The 25,691-nt window shown below is 42.8% G+C and overlaps 1 protein-coding gene across 6 annotated transcripts; it reads right to left on the bottom strand.

Moving 5' to 3' along the window:
- Positions 1-776: 776 nt before the first annotated feature.
- Positions 777-24,117, bottom strand: prr5l (proline rich 5 like). 6 transcript variants are annotated; one of them, XM_084363598.1, is made up of 9 exons: positions 23,601-24,117; positions 14,983-15,116; positions 12,196-12,276; positions 11,784-11,832; positions 7,964-8,021; positions 6,012-6,103; positions 4,754-4,891; positions 3,790-3,907; positions 777-1,900 (listed from the first exon to the last, which is right to left on the bottom strand). In XM_084363598.1, the coding sequence occupies exons 2-9, from the start codon at positions 15,102-15,104 to the stop codon at positions 1,539-1,541; spliced, it is 1,020 nt and encodes a 339-aa protein (XP_084219724.1). In that variant the 5' UTR covers positions 15,105-15,116; positions 23,601-24,117; the 3' UTR covers positions 777-1,538. The 6 variants fall into 6 exon arrangements, with proteins under 6 accessions (XP_084219724.1, XP_084219725.1, XP_084219728.1 ...); XM_084363599.1 differs by having other exon boundaries at positions 14,983-15,113; XM_084363602.1 differs by lacking the exon at positions 23,601-24,117 and adding an exon at positions 17,227-17,342.
- Positions 24,118-25,691: the final 1,574 nt, after the last annotated feature.

The following is a 25,691-nucleotide window of genomic DNA, read 5'->3' as shown; positions in this document are numbered from 1 at the left end:
AACAGACATTTTCACCTGGTTTCACACACAAAATTATTCACACGTGAATTTTTTTTTCCCTTGCGAAATTTTTGTTCACCTTTTCACAGATGGAAAGAAAGATTACGCAACTTAGAAAGATTATCCTGGTTAAATTCGTTTTTCAATCAGATGGAGAAATCGAGCAATAAAAATATGAGCATTTTCATGTTAAAAAAAAACACTGTTTTCACATGACTTTATTTACAGGCTCTAATAAATCATACAATGCATGTTCGCAGGTGGTGACGATGATCCTGATGAGCTGACTGGAGAAGGCAGAGTGTGTCTCCAGTGTGCACCTGACAGCACAGTCGTGTCCACTGCAGCGATTTCACACACAAACTAAATGAAAACTAAAATGGTATTTGGTGAAACATGAACAGCAGCTGTTCATTCTGTAATGCTTTTTCATTTAATCTCGATTTCTACCATCGATTATGATCACTGGATCAGTTCGTTACCAAAGAGTCCGGCCCTCCCCGCTGCGCTCCAGAACAGGGAATGTGATGACGGCACAGCGCTCAATGGGGAAATACTGATTTAAGATTTGTGTTGGCTGATATTTTTACAACTGAAAGGTGTTCATGGAATAATTATTACACTTCACTATGCGTGTGTGATTGTTTTCTTTCATGTGTGGAACTGAGCAGGAAAAAAAGGTTTTCCTTGTGGAACTAAATGAAAAACAAAATGAGAGAGAAAGATAAAATGTTTTCTGTGTGTGGGCAACTGAGACAAAAACAAATGTCTTTGTGGAGCTGAGTAAAACATGTGTTTTTTAATGTACACGACCGGCAACAAAAACCTTTTTTCTGTTTGGAACAAGTGAAAAAAAAAATTCTATGTGAGGAACTGAGTGTAACTTTCTAAAATGTCCTTCTGGGTAGTGAAACTGCTGCTGAGCTGGTGGTTCTGGTGGTTCTGGTGATGACTGCAGCGTTCAGCAACACTACAGCGACACATCGCTACTGTCAACATGACTGACAGACACGTGAGGATTTAAAGGTTATTTATCAATTAGTTTATTTAATCTTTATTATTTATTTACATTCCTAAAAGAGAACGTATCCAAGTGAACCTGAGCAGACTCAGAACCCGCAGTCCGGTTCTGTTCACAGGATCAGTACAACCCTGAACACACAGAGCCTGATCCTGGATCAGTGTCACTGGTTCAGACAGTCCTCCCAGTACAGAGCTGCTCGTCCTGCTGGCAGCTGTGGGACAGATGAGTACAAACACTTCCTCTGACCCGTTTCCTGTCCTGTCACTTCCTGTTTTCTGTATCCTGTCCTGTTTTCTGTCTTCTTCTGTGGTTTCCTGTCTCCTGTTTTGTTTCCTGCAGTCCGTCTTCTTGTCCCATCTTGTCTTTTTATTTCCTGTCTCATTATTTCATCTCATCAGGGTCTGGCTGCTCCTAACACGCTCTAATTCCCATGATGCCCTGTTACTTCCTGTCCCCGTCCTCTTGTTTCTTCTCCCGTCCAGCATCGTCTCACGTGTCCATTGTCTCATTAGCGCTAGCAGATAACTCCTCCCCTCGGAGCCTCCATCATGTCCGGTTGGCTGCAGAACGGCCTGGGACTCATCGGCCCGCCTCCCACCACGAACCCCACGCCTCCCTCTCCCCCTCCCATCCCATTGTCCTTCTCCGTCCCAGCATGCATCCTGCCCGACGCTGACAGCAGCCGGACATCAGAGTGTGCGTTGGCCACCGTGTGGCGCCGCACACCGCCAGACTTCTCCAGGTACGCCTCGCCCTCCTGCTCCACCAGCGGAGCCAGAGACGACGAGTCGGAGGAGTTATGATGCTGAGTGACGGTGATCTCCGGCTGGGACTGGTCACCTAGCAACGACCCTGACGACCGCAGATGGCGGGAATCTGGAGGAGGAGACAGAAAATAAACTTTTATTAAACTGTTCCAGAAATGTTCGGTGGACTACGAGACTTCACCTGACTTTCCTCAGCATGGAGGGAGGAGATGATGACTGGGTTTTCATTTTGTACTGTTCCTTTACTTTAGGTAATATTCAAGAGAATGACAACAACAAAAATATACTAATAACACTTTTTATCTACTTGTTCTAATGAAGGAGTTTATGATGTGTGTGTGTTCCTGCAGGTTTTTCTCAGGATTAACTCCCGTGTGAAATGTTCATATGTTCGTATTATGTAACAGTACAGTACTGTTCGATGGCTGAGTGGCAACTGCAGTGAAAACCTTCCTGTTTCCATTCACAGCAGGGATTAGGACGCTAATCTGATCAGCCTTCAGAGCCGCGCTGAGTTCACGGGAGGTTTGAGTTTGTTTGTGAAACCTGCTCAAAGATTACACATTCCCCTGTACACACACACACACACACACACACACACACACACACACACACACACACACACAAAGGCTTGAGTTTGTATTTATGTTAGCATCTGTTAGCCACACTCAATACGTTTTTTTTTTTTAAAGGTGATACGGAGGTGTATTAACTTAATTTACAAGTTTTACAAGTTACAAGTTACAAGTTTATTTACAAGTATTTTCCAAATAAGTTTAAACTTATACTTTATTCCCCAAATTATATATAGACTAAAAACATTTAAAGGAATCTATTACAAAGATAATTTAGTGACATGAAGTTGTTGCATTTTCTCAACTTCAGTCTTCTCCTGATGCAGCTTCAGGTAAACTCCTGATCCTGCAATAACACGATTACTGATTGATGGATTTAATTGATTGATTTAATTAATCAGCAACTGTTTATAACAGTCCACAGTTCCTGCTTCTCAGTTGTGACAATTTGCTGCTTTTCTCCATCGTCTTCGACAGTAAACTGAATATTTTGTGGTTTTAGACTGAAAACGAGAAATGTGGTGACATCACTCCGAACTTTAGGAAAGTTTTATCCGCATTTTTCACTTTTTTCTGACATGCTATGAACTTAATTATTAATTTTAATCAAATATGTCCGATCAGGCCAGTTTGCAGCATTCTGATAACAGGAACAAGAAGAGACGTCCAATCCGGAGGTAGTATTTATTTTCACAAAATGATCCTGATCGATCAATATAAGTATAAAAATAAATTCACGAAAACTCAATAATGAGACTTATTGGACTAATGAGAATTACATCATTTTACAACGTCCACATGTAGATTTAACTGTTTATTCGTTATCTATAATCAGCTGTTTGTCTAACACGTCTTTGTGTGTTTTTTTACCCTAACATGGCGCTCGTCCTTTTGCATTCTCACAGTGTGTGTGTCTGTGTGTGTGTGTGTGTGTGTGTGTGTGTGTGTGTGTGTGTGTGCACTCCGGGAAGCTGTTTATTAAACAGATATTGATTTATTTGTTTAAAGTCATGGTCACAGGTCAGAGGTAGTTTATAGATTTATGTGCAGACTGTGCTCGTACGCTACGTTTATAGCCGAGGCCCGCGGCCACCCTCAGCTCAGCAGGTGAGTTTCAGTTCGAGTTCATTCACCTGGCGCTGCAGGAGTGAAACCAGCAGCAGCGGATGAAGCAGCTCACCTCCCTGCTGAGAGGATTTAAACGGCTTATTACTACAGAGCCACGCCCTCTGACCTCCGACCTCCGACCTCTGCCACAGCCTGGCAGCAGAGTGACGTTAACAGGGAACCAATCTAAACGCAGATGTGTGATTTCACTACAGCCGTCACACACTGAGCAACCAGCGCTTACTTTATGATGCGTTAAGGCAGAGAACGTGTTTACTGTCAGTCTGAGAGATTACAACGCTCCTGCTGCACCGACCTAACAGGAGCTGCTGTCTGTTGTGCAGAACGTTGCTGAGATACGGAGACACGACGATCTCCACCAGGCGCTCCAACTGGTAATACTCCAGACTGGGACCAGCAGACTCATGGATACCCTGAGAGAGAGAGAGGATGTTCACAGAGCAGTTCATCACTTATTTTAAAGTACTTTGAGTCTTGTTTCTTTAGACAGAGGAGAGGTGAGTAAAAGGTCTCAAAGCATCAGTATTTGACAGGTTGGAGTTCTTACAATTGGACCTTAAACTCAGGGGTCTGAACCAATTAGTGATGAAATAACCTTCAATCAATTAATTAATGACACATCTTTGACATTTCACATCTTAAGTACTTAATTGTTTAAAAAAGCAGCAGTGAAAAACTTAAAAATCATCAGGAACAGACCACTCAGGAACCTGTTGCAGAAGAATACGGCTGAGTTTAATAAAAATAATTAGTTAAGATTCTTTAATTGAACTTAAATGTAGACTTGAATGTGACATTGTTAATATTTAGCATCCAACTATTAGAAACGCTGAAGTGAAAGAACAAGAAAGTAATGAAAGAAGCAGGCTGGTGTTTTTCAACAAAGAAAATAAGAGATAAAATTAAAACTTTCTCGTTTTAAAGAACCTTCGTGACCATTTGAGGAAAGATTTCTGAGTTTATGGTGTTTTTCCACGACATCTGTCTGCCCGGCTCGACTCGGTTTGACTCGGTGAAAACGAGAATTTAAATCCGAAGCTTCTGTTTCAAACGTCCATCACAGTTTACAGACACATTTCCTGCTTCAACCTCGATCTTCATATTATTTTATTAACAACATTTAACTTTGATCTCCTGTCTTACTGCTTCTTGACCTGCAGTGATGCTGCCACCTTCAGCTTCTCACAGTGTTTTCATAACCCACAGAAATGAAAACAAAAACTACAAAAGCATGTTTACAAACAAGTGGAAGTGTTTACCTGCAGCACCAGCAGCATCTGTGTGACAGGTGGAGGGACGGAGGCTGCAGTACCCAGAGTTTCCTCCAGGTGGAGCTTCAACAGCACCAGGTCCCTGAAGGCCAACAGAGCCATCTGCCTCACCGTCAGCTCCTGCCCCTGCACACACACACACACACACACACACACACACACACACACACACACACACACACACACACACAAATACACACTGGTATCAACATCTGTACTGAGTGATCTGATCACAGCTGGACAGCTCTCAGAGGTGGTGGCCACACAGAAGGACCACCTACTCAACTGACCCAACCACTGAACCAGTCACCACAACATCACCAGACTCTAACAAATGTAGTGATTTTAAGAGTTGTTTCATGAGGAGAAACTAGATAAACTGTGTTAAACAGCTCCGACAGATCCTGAATCATTGTCTCCTTGTTGTAAATTCAGCATTAAATGAAAACAGTCAGTTGTTTGTTTCCTTGTAAAAAGTGTCAGTTTGTGGCAGCATGGCTGTACCAGCCTGTCTGCTTCTGTGTCTAAAGTGCTAAAGTCTTACCTGCCAACATTTAGCAGCTGTTTGAACACACTGTTTACACTGATTTCACCATTTACACTCAATTTATGAAAGAAGAAACATTTTATTGATCTAAACATGTCACATTTTACAAACACACTAAACAGTAACCAGTATAGGCGACTTCTTTGTCCCCAGACTCCCTTAACAAATGTGTCAGTTTAGTGAGTTGTTGAGTTGGAGACACTTTATAAACATTTTTGCTTGCTTTATGCAAAACATTTTCTATTTCTTTCTTTAGTAAAGAAACGTGTGTAGTGATGTTGGTGTATATTTACATGTAAAGTGGGGAATTGAGATCAGAAGAGGTCAATCAGAAGCGTGCTGAGACGTATTTATTGCCAGGTGTGAATCGACGGGCTTAAAGCTGTCCACTCGTGATCGGATCACTCAGAACAAATGGCAAAACCAAATGTGAACAGACTCTGTCAGGCTGTGGTGCTTTGAGCTAAGTGCTAGCATGCTAATTCATGATTATGTTAATATCTAAGCAGCCTTTAGTTGAAAATCTGATTATAGATCTGTTTTTAATAAAGCGTCAGTGCGTCTGATACCATAGAGCGCAGATATCGTATTATTTTAAAACACATGATATGAAAAGTAATCAAGTACTGACACTTCTGATGACCAGATGCGTCTCTGTGAGTGTGAATGAAGAAACGAATGAACACAATGTGTGTGTACCTGGACGGGGTAAAAGATGGCCTGCAGGGTGGGCAGGATCTCTGTGAAGAATCTGTCCCACATGTCGGCGAGGACGACGAGCTGCTCCTCACCTGTGGGATACCACAGCTGGTTACCATGGAAACACAGCACAAACATCCAATATGCCCGACGCACGGCGGAGGAAATTAACTCGTTAAACCTCAAATTAATGTTTGTGTTGTTCTGCAGTCTGTAAACACAAACACTGTGTTATCAGGTGAGACTGAAGCTTTTTGATTTCTGGGTCACAGCAGCTTTAAACAGAAACACGATCCAACACAGAAACAAACTGAGCAACAACTGATCAACACAAAGTCGTCACGTGTCCAATCAGGACTACAGACAGAACCCGAAGTAAACAAAAACATAAAGACACGTTATTATTATCTGAGTGAGACACAAGAAAAGTCAATTGAGATTTTACGGAAGCCTGAGAGGAAAGAGAGACGAACTTCCAGGTGATCTAAATCTCTCCTGTGTTCATGACTTAACAGGTGGATAAAAGGTTTTCAAGGATAAATCGTTCGTTGTTCTAATCTGTGAAACAGGTGGGGAAAATTTTGTCAGGTGAAAATGATGGATCCCCCTGAGGGTCACGGCGAGAACCACTCTTATCTGAGTCGTGCTACTGTGGATCGAACACATCGCCCTCTTCGGCCTCTCCCCCGGCGATCTGCTGCGCCCGAAGAGAAGCTGAAGAGGTCGCTGTGTCTGATCCATGATGACGCGGCTCAGAAGGAACGGAGGGAAAAACCCTAACCCTTCGATGGATCCCAAAAACTTCTCACCATGACCCTCAGAGGGCTCTGTAAAAAATAACATTTAACCAGGATTATATTTCTGAACTAATTTTCTTTGTTCGCTGTGGGGGAAAAAAAGTAAAAAAAACATTTCAACTGCTGTTTTTTCTCATTTTCACAAATGATACATTTTTTTTGCAGATAAAAAAAAAAACTTAAGGAACGAAGAAACGTTATCCTGAGAATTTTCTCTGAATTTCGTCACTAGGAGCGACTCTTAAATATTAAACATGTCAAAAGAATGATGAACTTATTTGTTTGTCAGTCCTGGCGACCAGTTAAAGGACGATAATTACCTGAAAACAAACATGTTGTCGCGTGCGGCCACAGTTTCCTCTAACGTAAAAACTAATCTGTGGGGCTTTTTTCTAAACACATGATTTAAAAAACACAATTTGGCAGTATTTGATTACAAATGTGTGTATTGTGTGTATTATTGTGTGTAATTTTGTGTTAACTCTGGTCCTCGGAGAGTGGGCGCTCTCTTTTCTCTCCGAGGATCTCTGTCTAATTGACCGCTGCTGGCTCCTGTAGGGATTGGCTGGCTGCCCCTGATGACATCACAGCGGATTGGCCGATCTGGAGGCTTGGCTCGTTCTTAACTTCCTGGGGAGCAGAAGACGTGGAGAGTCATCGCCGCGACCAGTGATGACTCTGCACGACTCCGACCGTTTGTGACTGTTTCTAGTTTGTGTGTCTGTAATGTAGAGCGAGTCGGTTTACAGTGTGTGGTTTGTCGGAGTAGCCTTGTGTTGCTAGTCGCTAACCCATCCTGTACATTTAACTTTAACGGTTTTCTGTTTTGTTGTTCAGGGAGTGAGGGTTAGACATTGTGTCTTTGTTTCTTCCTTTTTCTGTTTAGAGTTCAGACGGTTTTAACTGAGGAGACATTTCAGGATACCGGTGTGCACGTAAACACTCTCACTGTGCTGCATCATCTACAATCACACCAAGAGGAAATAGAAAAAAACCCAACTAAAGTGATGCTAAGCGCTGAAACAAAGACGTAAAGCTTTTGAATCTATCGTCTTATTTTTACATTTCATTTGAATTCTGAACCATTAAGATCACGTTTGCTCGTTCTTTTGGTTATCAGGAGACGGGACGTCAGAAACCACGAACCAGTCTCACCAGAGTGGACGAGGACCTGATCCAGGACTTCAGACAGACCTCGGGTCAGCAGCTGGTTCTGAAACACACACACACACACACACACACACACACACACCATCATAATCATCATTAAAGTCGACCAACACATCCGCTGAGCTGCTGTTCGCCTCCATATTTAGTTTAGCAGTTTGCTGTCCTCGTGCAGTTTAACGATTTTTTATCTTTTAATCTATTTTTTTAATCTTTTTTAATTAGTTTCATTATTTTATTGTGAATTATATAAAACAGATTCATACTAAAGCTGCAATGATAAGAAAGAAAAGATTCAAAAGAAAACTGATTATTAACTAGAATGGCACTGCGTAGAGCGCATACCTCTGCTCGTAGATACCAGCCACCTAAATAACCTGATTTATTTATTTTTTTTCCATCTATTTCCTGAGAAATTGGTGAAAATGTGTGAAAACGTCCTAAATAAGAAAACAATCCCGGATCAGTCCCTTTATCCAGATCCACACCAGAAGTTACTGGGGTCTGTTCTGGACTGAGACCCATCCTCCATCCAAGTTTAGTGGAAATCTGTCCAACAAACAAAGACGCATCAAAAACAAAAAGCAAAGGCAAGCAAATAAATAGTTACCGATTAAAAATAAGTTACAGGTCGAATTATTTTAAAAGTTTTTCTGTATCTTGTTTGGACAGAAATCCTGTAATTCTTGCTTTTCTTTAAGGTGGCAGTGACATGGTTATTGTCTTTGTCTTTTGGTAACCCTAAAATACTAAAACATGTTCATTTTCTCAGTAGATGACGCAGTAACGTAACAAGTTTCTTTTTAATGACAGTAATCTTGTAACATAATGCATTACTTTTAATATTAACGTTCCTGAACACTGTTAAAGAAACATCATCCATGTAAACAGCTCCTGTTATGTAGAGTTTTGTGTCGTCTGCATAGTATGAAACACATTTATACTCGAGCTGAAAAGATTAGCAAGAAAACGGATTATTGATTATTAATCATTTCAGTCGTTTTCAAACATAAATGTCAAACATTTCAGCTTCATAAATGTGAGGATTTGCTGCTTTTCTTCGTCATTTATGACATTAAACGAGTCTGTGGACTGTTTGTAGGACAACAGAAACGATCTGAAGGCGTCACTTTGTGCTCTGGGATATTGAGAGGAACATTTTCACATTTTATAGTCTAGAGGATTAATTGATTTATTGTGAAGATAAATAATAATCTGCAGATTAATCATTAATAAAATCATCATTAAATGCTGCAGCTTATGTAATGTCAAAGATATGATAATCAAATGGGAGAAGATTTAATATAATTCATAAAGACAACAGCTGGACAATATAAATAGATGCATTATAAATTATAAATTATAAATTATAAAATATTCTTGTCGAACACATTGTTGAATCGCCCGGCTGATATCAGCCTCAAGTTTCAGTTTATTATTCCAGAAAAATGGGACAAAATATCTGAAGGCTGTTTCTAAGATGTTTACTGCAGGAACATGAAGTGTGAGCCACTCCTGAGGACAGGAAGTGACCGTGAAGTCTCAGACACATGATGACGAACTTCTCAGTCGTTTGTGAAGAACTTTGTAAATTGTATTAACCTTTTAAACTTTAACAGGATTGACAGTAAACTTAAGATTTCCCTGTGTTGAAGATTCACTTTTAAAGTTAGTTTCAGAGCTCCTTTTAGAAAAAACAGGAAAAGATGTGACATGTGACCTTTGGGGAAACCGAGGTCATCGTCTCGCTCACAGCAAACATTTAATCTGAATGTCAAAGTTGAAACAAGCTTTTCCCAGACGTCAGATCAGTGAGGACAGGATGGATACTGAGCTGTCTCAGGATGTGGACAGGAAAGACATGTCAGCAGTGAGACAGTCCAGGCGTCAGTGTTGAGATTACAGTCAGGTGTGACAGGACGTCTTCCCCCGCTGTCGTCTCTGAACAGGAAGAGGACGTCTGTCCACTTCCGGCTCATCGTCCTCGTCACCATCTGCTGATCTACAGGTCACTATCTGAAGGCCGGACCGATTAATGAGGAGGATCAGGAGCCACTCAGCTGTTCGCCGACTGCAGCTTCAGGGCGGAGGAGGCAGCAATCAGCTTAGTTCGACTAAGAGCTGCTGCTGCTGCTTCACTCTGTGACCTCAGGAAGCATTTTGGGCTTCAGCCTCTAACCACCCTGTTATCCATGCAAGGCGTCACAACGCAGGACTGTTCATTGATGACCTCTTTGCCTCATTCGATCAGCTGACCTGGCAAAGGTCCACTGCTTTAGATAGTTAAAGTCACCGTCTATCATGGGCTAACTTCAACCAATCAGAGTGCTCCCACCAGCTGGTATACCAAAGTCTTCCTGAAGTTAGTCCAGAGAAGAGTCAAAACATGTTGTCATGGAGAAAAGCCTTCAGTGATTGGTTCAACCACTTTGTTCAGACACAAGCGTGAAGTCTGACAAGAGGGATTCAATCCAGCTGCCTCGAGCTGTGGACATGTTCAGGGGACAGTTTTGTCTCAGTATTTGACTGCGGTCCAGCGGTCCGAACACCCGGCTCACAACCGTCTGTGATCATAATCACACTCACGTCGTGTCACATGAGCGCTGAGGTGCCGTGCAGCTGAACATCTGCAGTATGCAGTGTTCAAATCAATTTCAATCCAGCAGCTGGGAGCTGAACAAGTTGATGCTTGTCCAGCTTCTCCTGCCAGACAGATAAACATCTTCACAGTTTGCAGCCGGCTGTGAGCTTCACATCACACCATCAGTCCAGACTGGAGGAGCCTCACACCTCAGTGACGCTTCACCGTCCGCTGTGTCTGGATCCAGTTTCAGACCGACACTGAGCTGCTGTTTCTTACATGTGTCGACATGGACAGAGGACAGAGGACAGAGGACCAGAGGAGATAGGACAGGCAACAGGGGACAGGGGACGAGCCTGATGTGGTTTTTATTCTTCTCTTTCTGGATAATAAAACCTTTAGTGTCCAGAGGACAGCGGTCTCATGCCATCATGGACTGTACTGTTTCACCATTTAACCAACGTCCCACCTGTGGATGTGATGAAACACATGCACAGATCGTTACAGCAGTGATGTTACTGCAGTGATGTTACAGCAGTGATGTTACTGAAGGTGGGACACAAGAGGTCGTTTCCAACAAATAAATATTCTTGTTTTATTTCTAATTTGTAATTAAGTTTAAATATTTATGATCACTGACTTCAGAATGATGAAACATGGAGTTTAGTAACGTGTGATTCTGCTGATTGAGTCGAGTTGTGATGAAAACTTTGGGTCGGTCCGAGAAGATGTTCTGCCCTCAGATCAGGCCGCGTCATTCCTCCTTCATATGTTGGCGGGTATATGGTGCCAGATAAAGAGGTTAATGGATCAAAGCTGCATTTTATTCGTTATGTCATGATGAAGGCATAATATACCATTGTTAAATATATATATCTATGTCTTTATGATTATATATCTCCAGTAAGGTTTACTGTGTATCATTTATTCCTGTTAAACTTTCTGATGATTTTAGAAAACATGTCTGTTGTAGGATTATTTCATACACTTATATGAGCCAAAATATCGTTATCATACTGTATCAACCTGAGACACCGTGCCTCGTCACACTGATGATCAAAGTATGACTGTAACAAACAGTTACAGGAAGTGGAGCGACCGCAGTCGTGTTTCCTCTGACTGGTGAACACAAACAGACTCCTCGAGGAAGACGCTGCTGACATGAACTCAGTTAAACTGTCAGGTTTTATAAACAGGAGAAAAACAGGAAATGCAGACTGAAAGTACCTGGAAGTAGTCTGTGATGAAGGAGCCCATCTCTGTTTTAAGGAGCCACCTGCAAAGACAGGAAGCAGTTCAGGAGGGAGCGACAGCCGCCATGTTTCTCCTCTTCAACTCTTCAGGCCTGTTCCAGTTCACTGACTTATATTCTGAGTAAAACAGTTTAGTTGTGAATATACACACACGTTAACGGATCTGAGCCCGGTTCTTTAATCACTGAATAATCCTGGTAACAAAGGAAACCTGCTTCTTGGAACAACAGGAATATTTATGACTGACTTTATATCATCAGGAGGAGACGATGGCTGAGCCTGACTTTATATCATCAGGAGGAGACGATGACTGAGCCTGACTTTATATCATCAGGAGGAGACGATGACTGGGTTTGACTGAAGAGAGAAGAAGACGTCTTCGTTACCTGATGCTCTCGTTAAGTGTGTACAGCTCGTTGGTCTGCAGCGCTCCACCCTGGAACACCTTGATGACAGCTGATTGGACGCTGAGGACACACAAACAAATGCAGGTCAGCTCAGAGGTCATGAAGTTGTGGATCATTTAAGTTACGTGTCCTGCAGGGAGCTGATCTGGAGTACATGATAACAAATGTGTCAGTGAACAAAGCAGTTTGATTTGTGGAGTCAAAAGACTCAAGTGAAGTATCTTAAATTTAAAGTACAATACTTGAGAAATGTCCCACCACTGCTTGTGTAGAAAAGTTTTAAACACAAATGTGTGACAGTTGTGGAGTGTGTCAGCTCAGTGTGTGTCGGCTCAGTGTGTGTCGGCTCAGTCAGTGTGTGTCGGCTCAGTGTGTGTCGGCTCAGTCAGTGTGTGTCGGCTCAGTGTGTGTGTCGGCTCAGTGTGTGTCGGCTCAGTGTGTGTCGGCTCAGTCAGTGTGTGTCGGCTCAGTGTGTGTCGGCTCAGTGTGTGTCGGCTCAGTCAGTGTGTGTCGGCTCAGTGTGTGTCGGCTCAGTCAGTGTGTGTCGGCTCAGTGTGTGTGTCGGCTCAGTGTGTGACGACCGTCATATGTGACTCAGCTGGTTGACAGGACGTGGCCCGGCTGCCACCTCCACTTCCTACTAAACATCCTGCCCGACGCTGGGGAGAGCAGGAAACGGGCCGAAGACTCAGAGGAGCTGCAAGTTTCTGCCGCCTGAGCCGAAAACACCTCAACACACAGAGCGAGCTGCACAGGCCGAGGGTCAGGAGCAACACAGAGACGCTGGAGGAGGATCGCATGTGACCTTAGGCTCTGTGTCCACATAGCATTATTGTCTGAACACCAGTGTCTTTCTTTCAATTTCAGTTTGTTCAATGAGGAGTGAGTGTCGCTGGCCGCCCAGAGAGAAGGCGCAGCGCCCAGCGTCTTTTTCCAGAGCGCTCCACCCTTTTCTTTGCAACGAGTTGAAAATCCCTCAACTCTTCAGAAAGGCTCTGGTGACGTCACTGTGGCGATGATATTCACCGTATTTTTGTCTCCAATGGATGATGTCATCACGCACATCCTCCTCGCTCTGATGTCCCGATGTCAAATAAAAAACAAAGACAGTAAACCACAAAGGATCAGTGTGGAGCACACAGCGGCGAGACGAGATGCACGAGCAGCGTTTCTTCTCTCAGCGCACGAGCGCTTCATCTCAGCGCTCCTGAGCGAACAGCCAGCGAGTCAAGGTTAAAGTGAGCCCAGGATGTTTTAGCGCTTTAGAGTATGTTGATGATTATCTGGATCATCATGAAATGAAATGTTTTCTCCTGCGTACACTCGTTGGTTGCAGCCCTCCTGGAGACAGAGGGAGGAGCTCAGACACCTGCAGGACGCTCGGCGTAGAGCTGATGCTCCTCCCTGTTCAGAGGTGGTTCAGCATCTGATCAGGATCCTCCTGGACTTCCTGTGGAGGTTCTGGGAGGAGACCACGGGCAGACCCAGAACACACCGGAGGGATTATATATCTAATCTGGAGCTAGATGTTTGTGTGGAGAGGGACGTCTTGAATCCCGCCCCAGATAGGAGGCAGAAGATCAATGATGGACTCACGGCTGTGACCCGTCTCCAAATCATTGTAATTAAAGTCTCACACTTTCTGTAACTTCGACCCAACAGGAAACCGTCTGATTGGATCATCTGATCCGACCTGATGACGGCCTCAGACTGCTGACCTTCAACAGAACCGGTTCTTCTCTCTGGAACAACACGAGACAGCACCTTTTCCTCTGGTTTAAGCTGATGTTTGGACCCATAACACACACACACACACACACACCATCATAATCATCATTAAAGTCGACCAACACATCCGCTGAGCTGCTGTTCGCCTCCATATTTAGTTTAGCAGTTTGCTGTCCTCGTGCAGTTTAACGATTTTTTATCTTTTAAATCTTTTTTAATTAGTTTCATTATTTTATTGTGAATTATATAAAACAGATTCATACTAAAGCTGCAATGATAAGAAAGAAAAGATTCAAAAGAAAACTGATTATTAACTAGAATGGCACTGCGTAGAGCGCATACCTCTGCTCGTAGATACCAGCCACCTAAATAACCTGATTTTTTTTTTTTTTTTCCATCTATTTCCTGAGAAATTGGTGAAAATGTGTGAAAACGTCCCAAATAAGAAAACAATCCCGGATCAGTCCCTTTATCCAGATCCACACCAGAAGTTACTGGGGTCTGTTCTGGACTGAGACCCATCCTCCATCCAAGTTTAGTGGAAATCTGTCCAACAAAGACACATGATGACGAACTTCTCAGTCGTTTGTGAAGAACTTTGTAAATTGTATTAACCTTTTAAACTTTAACAGGATTGACAGTAAACTTAAGATTTCCCTGTGTTGAAGATTCACTTTTAAAGTTAGTTTCAGTGCTCCTTTTAGAAAAAGCAGGAAAAGATGTGACATGCGACCTTTAGGGAAACCGAGGTCATCGTCCCGCTCACAGCAAACATTTAATCTGAATGTCAAAGTTGAAACAAGCTTTTCCCAGACGTCAGATCAGTGAGGACAGGATGGATACTGATGGATACTGAACACACACACACACACACACACACACACACACACACACTCGTTGTGTCCTAAACACGAGGATAATATCTGGACTTTGTGGGATTATGGAGTCAGACAGTCTGCATGAAACTAACTGGTCGTTCTGTGAGGTGGGTTCGGGTTCAAACACTGATCCAGTCGCACAGCGTTCTGTCTCTCTCACCTGTTCCACACTCTGGTGTTGGAGATCTGTAGCGCAGGTGAGCTGGCGTGGAACCGGGCCAGGTCTGACAGAACCGGAGAACTCATAAACCGGGGCCTTGGACGCCGGAAAGATCCCATCATGCACCCTGGCTGCTGAGGAGAAAGGACACACACGTTAAATGAAAAAGCGTCAGCAGCATCAGAAAATGACTTTACTGTCACGAACCTTTAAATATAGAGTAATAATAGAGTTTGTGTTATTACCTCATTAATACTGTAAATATTTAAATTTTGAGTTTGAATGTTAAAAAATGTAATTGTTTGTGTCATTATCATGAGATAACGAGCTAGTTAAAAAGTGCTTTTGGTAAGAAAAGCTGTTTTGTGTCCGGATGTGTGATCACAGGTCGAGTTTATGACTCAAAGATCAAACGGAGCTTCTTTAATCATGAGACGACGACTGGACCGTCACACACACTCTGCTCTGTGTTTTATTCTGTTCATGGATGACGAGCTTCATCTGGCGTTTTCAGATTAAATCAGCTGCTACACTTGTCGAGACGCCGTGTTTGCACGCTCAACATGAAGCAGTGAAGAATGAGAGGGAACAAGCTTTTGTTTTGTTGTGCTGACGGATGAATTTATCTCGTTATCTCAAGATAACAAAATTTAACTCGTTATCACTGAGGAAATAAAATGTTCGACCCATGACTTCATGTTTATGGCTCTTTAGAAATCCATCCAACAGTTCTGGAGATACTGTTTTACACTAGAAGCTGGAGAGAAGAGGTTCATTGGATGAGACGTGATGCTGAGCTGTTCACAGACAGGTGGAGGTCTCCTGTCAGCAGCGCTGTGCAGGTTTTACTTCCTGCTGTCAGCAGCGTCTGATTCATTTAGAAACACAGAACCGCCGGCTTTCTTCGGACCGCAGCTTCCTGTAGAACGGCACTGACCCGAGATCTGCCTGTTTGTTTACAGCACAGAGGTCTCACTCTGCCTCGCTTTCCAGAAACCACAGACAGCCAGGCTGCGCTCTCAGTTCTGGTTCTGTGAAGGGTGACAGCTTTCACGCTCTGCTGTCACCACACGTCCCCGATGTATTTTTGTACATGTACGTTTGAGTTTCTTTGAATCGGAGTCGGTTTATTGTCTGTGATATATTTATCTCTTTTTTTCTCTCTGAAACCGACACAGCCACAAATGTAATTTAGTCAGTGTGGGAAGATTACAGTGACTGTTGCTTACATGGTGTGTTTGTGTGACTGAGGGAGTGTACGTGCATGTGTGCACTGCAGAAAAAAAGGAAATAAAACCTTGTTGAGTAAAAAGCTGGAGTTGGTCATGATTACAGAGTGACAGAGACGTTTTAATGGCAGGAAAGCGAATGACTCAACACTAATTGTATGTTGAAGCGAAAGGAAATATCGTCCTTTAGACGAGTTAGGTTTTGCTTTCAGTCTGATCTCTCGCCGTCAAACTTGTTTTTACCATTTTGTACCAACGTTAAATCCTTCAGAGAGGAGGAAACGAGTTTTATTATGAGGGAAACACCACACCTTCACTGGAGGTCGGCCACAGACTCGTAGATCAAAGAAATCTCAAGCATCCACAGAAACAAACAGTTTGACAGCAGCAGAGGAGGAGACGCCTCGCTGGTTCTGACCGAGCAGAGAGAGGAGTCAACATGTACCAGAGTCAAACACAGGAAGTCAAAATCAGTGTTCACATCTTTTTAATGTCACGTGTCTGCTCTCACCTCTACATCAGTGTCAGGCTCAACGGCTGCAAAAAAGTCGTTTTGTGGGAGTTTTTAATGACAGTTTAGACTCTGTCATAAAAAATACTCAACCTGAACTCGTTCAGTCTGAGGTTCACCTCAGTCCACACACACACACACACACACACACACACACTCAGTGCATGCTTGTAATCTGGCTGTCTAAGTAATGCAAATAAAAAATCAACTTCTCTGGCGGTGAACATCTGTAAACACCCACCACTGCTGATGAAGATCCTCGTTCTCCTCTCTCTCCTGGAAGTTACAGCGACAGGCGACCAAATCAAACGCACCGTTACTTTGAGTAAACTCGTGGATTTCTCTGGTTTGACATCGTTGGAAACAGTTGACCACACAACTCAACAGTAAAATCAACAATCCTTCTTATATATTAGATTTTTAACCACCAACCCTCCAAAAACAATTCAAACAAGCGAGCACCAGTTGTGTCGCTGCAGATTTAACGAGGTCAGAGCGTCTCACTTTCGTCTCACAGCTACGAGTCTCGATCTGATCTGAAGCTTTGATTTCTCCTCGCTCTCATCTCAAAGCCGCGAAGAGGTCGACCTCGGAGCCGCTCCCGTTCCTGGCCGCGTCTCCGTCCAGGACGCCCAGGTGGCTGATGGGATCTCACAGCCCAGTGTGTGTCCCACAGGCTCTCGCTGTGCCGTCTCCTCTGATCACAGCCAATGGGAGGCCTCGTGCTGACAGTCAACACAAACACACTATTGTGTATTCGGCTGCGTCCTGCCAAAACCAGAGGAGGTCAATAAATACAGATTTCTCTCTCAGCTGGCAAGTGGAGACGAGGAACAACGAGGAGAAACTCACTCGTCCGTGTCTGCAGCAGCGGGATCAGGAATGAGAGAAGCAGATTAATAATAAAGAGTGTGGAGACATCAGGACTGTGGAGGCCTGAGCCCATCTGATCATCAAGAGTTCATATCTTACACTTCTGACGTCTTAAATGTGACGGACAGGAAAGAAAACAGAAGAAAGTGAAGTTTGTCTGTGAAGGAACAACCAGAGCAGTCTGTGTGTGTGTTTGTGTGTGTGTGTGTGTGTGTGTGTGTGTGTGTGTGTGTGTGTGTGTTGAGACCATGCCAGGGACTACAGGTTGTGTGTGGGAACAGGACCGTGTGTGCACAGTTCACCACATGTAGCATTCACAGGATTTGGTGGTATCAACACACACACACACACACACACACACACACACACACACACTGTTGATTACTTGGCCGAACGTCTCTCAGCATCTCGTTGCAGCGACACAAAGAGCGTCTACGTTCGCGAAGATGATTCACTCAGGGAAGAAAACGACTATCTCACCTTCTGCTCTGCAAAAGTGGGCGTCGGGCGTCATCATGTATGTAACTGTCACCATGACGACCCATCTGGTACACACCAAAACCAGCCATCAAAAAAAAGGTCACCACCCCCCATCGCCACCACCCTCACCGCGCCCTCCGTCAGATCCTCCTCCACTGTCACATCCATTCATGTTGACTTCAGTCCAGCAGATATTTTGTGACCAGTTCGGTTTGTGTCTGCTTCACCGTGAGCATCATCTCACACGTGGATCTCATGTGAGACGCATGACATCATCACACCGACATTTCTGCCAAACTTCAAACACACAACAAGTTTGGATTGAATCTTCTTCTGGATGTTCAGATTGATTCCACTCTCGTGTCTGTGTGCTAAATATGAGCAGCAGCTGGTTAGCTTAGCTTAGCATAAAGACTGGAAACAGGGGGAAACAGCTAGCCTGGCTCCGTCCAAAGGGAACAAAACCACCAGCAGCTCTAAAGCTCACTGATGAACATGTTGGTTCACCTGTAAAAAAACAAAACTACAAATTCTGGTGTTTGTAGATATTAATTAAAGGAGATACAATCAGAGAGCTGCTGACGGGTGGTATGTGTTGCCTTTGGACAGAGCCAGGCTAGCTGTTTCCCTCCGTTTCCAGTCTGTAAGCTAAGCTAACCGACTGTTGGCTTAGTTTTAATGTCCAGACATGAGAGTGAAATCTTCTCATTTAACTCTCATTAAGTGTATTTCTCAACATGTCGAGTGTTTCCTTTAAAGGCTCCAGAAGCATGAAGGTCTCTGAGGTAACGTTAAGCTGCTGTAATCCTGCTGCTGTCGGTCTCCAGACAAACCGAACCGAGACGTTCACCGGCTCCACGCAGTCACAGCGTTTGCTTTACAACATTAAATACGAACACAAACAGACAAACACAACTTCCCCCTGAAATGATCAGAAACACACTGATCTGCAGTGATGGAGAGGCGGACGAGCGCTGTGCTGCACTCCCATGTGCTTAGTTGTGTGTTAGTGTGTGTTAGCATGTGTGCTAATCCTAAAACAGAAGCCCCCTGTCATGAGAAAGTACTCAGAGAGACTAATGCAATTATGGACTGAGACAGACACAGACGAGGACGCAGAGAGAGAGAGAGACCACTCTGACAGCAAAGTTAGTGCATGTAATGTTGACATGATTCTCCAAACCCTCGACTCGATGTGTCGTCATTCAGATTGAACATTTATCATCAGCACTCACAGCTCTGCCGCTGCTACATGATCAGTAAAAGTCAACAGATCTTTGGTTAAATGTCCTGACAGCACAGGAGAAGAGTCTGGAAGTGACGCTGCAGGCTAATGCTAAGCTAGCTTTGTTGTCTTTACAGGTGTGCTTTAAATGTTATTCTCCTCGGGGAGCGATGCTGGGCCGTCACTAACACTGCTTATGACTTACATGACTGAAACTGGAGATTAATTTACATCCAGTTTTGATTCAGAATCAGAATCGTGACTTTCTTGTTGCCAGTAGACGAATGTGTTTTTGGTTTTTTCAGCAGTAACAGTAGAAAGCAGCAGATCATCAGACTACATCCAGAAGATGTTAAAAGTCTTAATCAATAATATTCTGAATCAGACACATCATTTTGCAAGGAGTGAGACATCTCCTTTCTTTCTCATCTCTGTTTAGAGACACACCTGCTCAGTACCGAGGCCACAGACAGGTACAGGTACCATGGTCACTTTTTATTCATCTGTAGTCGGGACGCACGATATGAATTTTTGATAAACAGATAATTATGTTTGTTAAAAAGAAGTTTATGACCTGTAAAGTAAAAGTTGACATGAAGTCATGTGAATAAACAAAACAAAAACCAACAGAAAACGTCCTCACCAGCGACGACATGTTGGTCTGTGATGAGTTCGACCACAGCGAGCTCTGCTCTTCTTCTTCTCTGGGTTTATTCATGAGCCAACTTTAAAAGGTGCATACCGCCAAATTCTGTACACGAATGTAGACGCTGCGCTTGTTGAGCATTAAGTTAAACATTTATGCTTCGTATTATCGGCTCTATTCACCAGCTATGATTTCACAAATATCGATAAAGAGACAATAATATACATTTTCTAATTTATCTCCAATCTTCTGTTTCACTTTCAAACTCGGCACCGACTGAACGATGTCCGAGCGCTCCTCGAACAGAAACAAAAGTATCCACGTGCAGTTTTCACTTCCTTAACTTCAGTGTAAATCATATCATGGTCCACACGAGACCACTGCAGACTCATCCGACCCAAATGTTGATTAAACACATTCACACGTTCACACTAAAGACAAAAGCCGGATGTCAGCGGGTTGTGTGTTGGGTGTGTGTGGGGTTAACATGGATCCTGAACTGGGATCAATTCTGTAACTTTAGGTCAGTAAATAACAGATCAAAACTTATAACTGACTTGTAATCATCATCTGCACATTCAAATCTGTGATACATCAGTTAATGTTATTAAAACTGTTCCTGTTTAAACTCGACATGACTTCATATAGATCCATTCAGCCGACTCGGCTGACTGAGCGTCACAGTTCACAACACCTCACAGATCAAACGTTGGTTATTGTCGGTCTGACGCAGCAGCTGATGCGTCACTTTCTGAATTTTTCTAATTACAGAGCTTCTCTGAAGTCGCTGCAGTAACACTCTGCTTGTTCATGACAAAACTTCAACATGTGACGTAATAAAAACTAAATAACTTTTTAAAAACGCACTGATCGCTTCATTACGTCACATCACACTGAATAATATAAAACTGTTTTAGTGAAGAAGTTTATTTTACATCATTATGAATCTTGTGTTTCTGCTTCTGACTCAGTCTGCAGTGAAACCTTCATGTAAACTGGTTGTAAAGGGAAATTCCCCTGAAACCCATCACACAGTATCTGTATCTCTCAACATCAACAGCTGTCAGAGTCCATTATCTTCAGAAAAACCCCAAACCTGCCACTCCTTCAACCTACACCTACTTCTGTAAATGACTTCCTACGTTTTCCCCGAACTGAAGATATTCACATCATTACAGGAAGTGGTTATATTTGTACATCGGAGATTACAGTGATGATCGTAGCATTTAAAGTGTGTGTTTGTCCTTTAACTCCCGGCTGTCCGTCACCTCTCTGGTTCCTCTCGTCTCTGTAATTCTGCTTCTGTTGGACTTCTGCCTGTTCGACCGGTCGACGTGGCTGCAACATTTCCTCCAGTGCCAGTCAGCTGATTCGTGCACACAGGATAAGTGTGTAGAAGTGCAGGCTAACAGGCTAACAGGCTAACATTAAGCTAGCTGTGTTGCCTTTGAGCGCTTGTTTCTGTCTGTTTGTTTTCAGACGTGCACACGTTGGAGAGAAAAAAACACTTGAAGAATCAAATGAAACTGCTTTTGATTTAACTCGTTTAGATCGATGTTCGATTTAGAAACAAAATGGTGGCGCGGCAGCGACAGCGGACACGTCGCTGATTTAATCTTTACAGATCACACAGAACTAATCTGATGTGTGCTACTAACATTCTGCTTGTTCGTGACAAAACTTCAACAAACTTTTTAAAAACACACTGATGGCTTTATTACGTCACATGAAAGTCCAGTTACCATGACTACAGAGGTGTGGGCAACATACCGATATCATGTTGTGATATGAGACTGTTTACCGTCTTTTGTTTTGGACACAGTTAAGTCGCCCAGAATTCAGAGCTGCTTCTTGTTCGTGGGTTTCCTCAGAAGAAGTTTACATTTCTATTAAAGTCACGCGACCTTGTAAAATCCTCCGGCTGAACTCTCAGTAACGTCTGACTCCAAGAAGCCCTGAAGGTCCTTTACACCATGTTCACTGTCATCCAACTCAAAACAACGAATCCTTTTTAACCTGGACCAAAAATCAGGCTGTTGACAGTATCTCTGAGAGCCGGCGCTGATCCAGAGCTTCTGGAGGAACAAACGCCCGGAGACTCATCAGACTCTGATCCGGAGCTGTTTACCGACGGGAGGAGAGCTCAGAGATTACTTTGTAACTTCTGGGATTAAAAAGTCAGTAAGATGATGCAACAACTCCACACAACAACTCAACTAACAACTCAACTAACAACTCAACATAACAACTCAACACAACAACTCAACACAACAACTCAACATAACAACTCAACATAACAACTCAACACAACAACTCAACACAACAACTCAACATAACTCAACACAACAACTCAACATAACAACTCAACTAACAACTCAACATAACAACTCAACACAACAACTCAACACAACAACTCAACATAACTCAACACAACAACTCAACATAACAACTCAACTAACAACTCAACATAACAACTCAACACAACAACTCAACTAACAACTCAACACAACAACTCAACACAACAACTCAACACAACAACTCAACTAACAACTCAACACAATAACTCAACACAACAACTCAACACAACAACTCAACACAACAACTCAACTAACAACTCAACATAACAACCCCAACACAACAACTCAACACAACAACTCAACTAACAACTCAACACAATAACTCAACACAACAACTCAACTAACAACTCAACACAACAACTCAACTAACAACTCAACACAACAACTCAACACAACAACTCAACACAACAACTCAACATAACAACTCAACACAACAACTCAACACAACAACTCAACATAACTCAACACAACAACTCAACACAACAACTCAACTAACAACTCAACACAACAACTCAACATAACAACTCAACACAACAACTCAACTAACAACTCAACACAACAACTCAACATAACTCAACACAACAACTCAACACAACAACTCAACTAACAACTCAACACAACAACTCAACATAACAACTCAACACAACAACTCAACACAACAACTCAACACAACAACTCAACATAACTCAACACAACAACTCAACACAACAACTCAACTAACAACTCAACACAACAACTCAACATAACAACTCAACACAACAACTCAACACAACAACTCAACATAACTCAACACAACAACTCAACACAACAACTCAACTAACAACTCAACACAACAACTCAACATAACAACTCAACACAACAACTCAACTAACAACTCAACATAACAACTCAACACAACAACTCAACACAACAACTCAACTAACAACTCAACATAACAACTCAACACAATAACTCAACACAACAACTCAACTAACAACTCAACACAACAACTCAACACAACAACTCAACTAACAACTCAACAAACAACTCAACTAACAACTCAACACAACAACTCAACACAACAACTCAACACAACAGGGGTCGAGTGGCTTTAAGACATTTTAACGCAGGATTCTGATATCATGTTGTTAATATTTAGTCAAAGCACCAAAACACATGAAATATGGACCTGAAGGTATAAAAGTGATATTCATAACTTTAGTGTCTGTTAGTGTGTTTGTGCAGGTAAATAACAGAGGAAGTCATTCTGACAGCCTCGTGGTCAGTGTGCGTGTGTGTGTGTGTGTGTGTGTGTCACCTCTCTGTCCTGCTGCTCTGCTGATGAAGAAGTCGTCCTGGCAGCAGTCGATCAGTCTGCAGCTCCTCTTCATCATCTTCAGCTCTCAGTCCGAACACATCGCTTCTCTTCCCGCCTCAGACAACAAACCGTGACCCGTCGTGTCGGTACCGAGCGGACAGACCCACAACTTCCTCCAGAGACGGACCGAGCTCACCTCCTTCACTGTTCCGAGCCGGACTGAGACCGAGCGCCGCTGCTCAACAGGCTGGAGGCTGCGGCTAACAAGCTGCACAAGCTAACTGCGACCACTTCCGGGGGAAGCCTTCAAAGTAAAGGTTTTCTTCCCTTCTCTTTATTTAACATTGAAAATTGGGAAGAAGTGTGTCAGTGTCAGCTTGTTGTGTTAAAGTCAAACCTCATGTAGTTTTGTGTTAAAGCGCTCAGTGAACTACATCGTCTCATCAGCACCAGAACCAACACCAACATGGAGCCAACTGGGTCAGAAAAGCTCGTAAGCAAGATGAACGTCACAATAAATCTGCTCATATTGACAGCTGCAGTTCTGGTTCTGGTTCAGTTCTGTGAGCTGCTAATATACAGGAGCAGCTCTTCAGTGAGGAGACGACGTCACTAACGACGCCGTCGGCTGTGATGTCTTTATAATGACGTCACAGTCTGATGCTTCATTAGTCTGATGACAGACTGACAAACATCATCTGTGTGATTCAACCCCACATGGAGAGCTGAAGTCCGGCTCCTTCCTGTTTCCTTCATGTGGAAAACATACATGATACTTGTGTTTCAGTTGACGGTCGGTTTCTGTCACAGGGAACTAACTAACTTCTCCCTCTCTCTTTGTTCAGGACCTGCTGGACGCCTCCTGCTGCTGCTTTTAGTTCAAACAGTGCTGACGTTGAGTCAGTTCAGTCTTTTGTACAGTAAACAACAATTACAGAGCAGCTGAGCTTATTTTAGCTGCAGTGGGAACAAACTGCTGTCAGATGTTCATGTTCAGCAGGGAACTTTTTTCTTAAAGTCAGTTTGAGCTCATGAATCGATGTTTCTCTCTGGAAAACGTCTGTTGTTATTTTGTGTGTGTGCGTCTGATTATATTTATCTGTTCTTTAATCACCACCGACTGTTTCACAATGTGACCTTTAATAAGGCTGCAACTGATGGTTGTTTTCATTCTCAATGAATCTGCTGGTTATTTTTTGATTGATTGTCAAAAAAAGTCCATCACAGTTTCACCAAATCTACAGAAATGTCTTCAGATGACCCAAAGATATTTCAGTTACATCACACGAGAAGCAAAGTTCTGGCAATTCTGCTTAAAAAACGTTCAGCAGATTATTTCTCTCACGGTTCATCAGCTCTATAATAAATGTTTGACATGTCATCAGCATGAAAACAGCCTGCAGGGAAACAAACTCCTGAACTAAATTAATTCAACTGTTTAAAGCTGACGTTATACGTAATACTCTTATTGTGAAGGTGAAGCAGCTCACTTCCTGTATGGCTCTGATTGGAGCTTGACGCAGCGTCCTGCTTCTGAGCCGATGATTGGTCCAGAAAACTTCATCTCATGAATATTCATGAGCGGCCACAGCTGAAGAAGTTCAGAACAACAAGAGCGAAAAGTTTCAGGTTCATGAAGAAAACGAGTCAGAAGCTTCAGAGAAGACAAAGTCACGTTTATTTGATTTATAGAGAAACAGTTAAAGTTAAAATGTTCCTGCAGTGTTTTAATATTACAAACATGTTGTAGTACAAATACCTTCAGCAGGCTGCAGAGAAATGTTTTAAAACCAACCAAACAAACAAATCTCTCAATGTCAGCAGATAATTATCACGTCTGTTTACAACACTGAGCCAGAAGTGACAATAAATCTGATTCACGCTTCATTTTATAAGATGTTGTCATCTAGTGTTAATCAAGAAGACTAAATACCAGATAAGTCGATCATTTTACCTTGTTACTGTTCTAGTAAACACATGAACACGCCTGTGGATGTAAAGACGAGCCGCTCTTTACAGGATATACGATTATTTAGACGGGAGACAGAACAACTGATTACTTTTACGTTTAATACGTGAACAATAAACTAG

Source organism: Pagrus pagrus, assembly GCF_965226575.1.
Source record: "Pagrus pagrus genome assembly, chromosome: 10".
Lineage (NCBI taxonomy): Eukaryota > Metazoa > Chordata > Actinopteri > Spariformes > Sparidae > Pagrus > Pagrus pagrus.
This window is presented reverse-complemented; position numbering and strand designations above follow the sequence as displayed.

Bases quoted from the DNA above. Each gene is read 5' to 3' on its own strand.
- prr5l (XM_084363598.1), bottom strand. From the start codon at position 15,104: ATGATGGGATCTTTCCGGCGTCCAAGGCCCCGGTTTATGAGTTCTCCG. The intron at 3,908-4,753 runs GTAAACACTTCC...TCTCTCTCTCAG, and splicing joins AGATGCTGCTGGTGCTGCAG to GGTATCCATGAGTCTGCTGG. The intron at 1,901-3,789 runs GTCGGTGCAGCA...CTCCTCCTCCAG, and splicing joins CAGACAGCAGCTCCTGTTAG to ATTCCCGCCATCTGCGGTCG.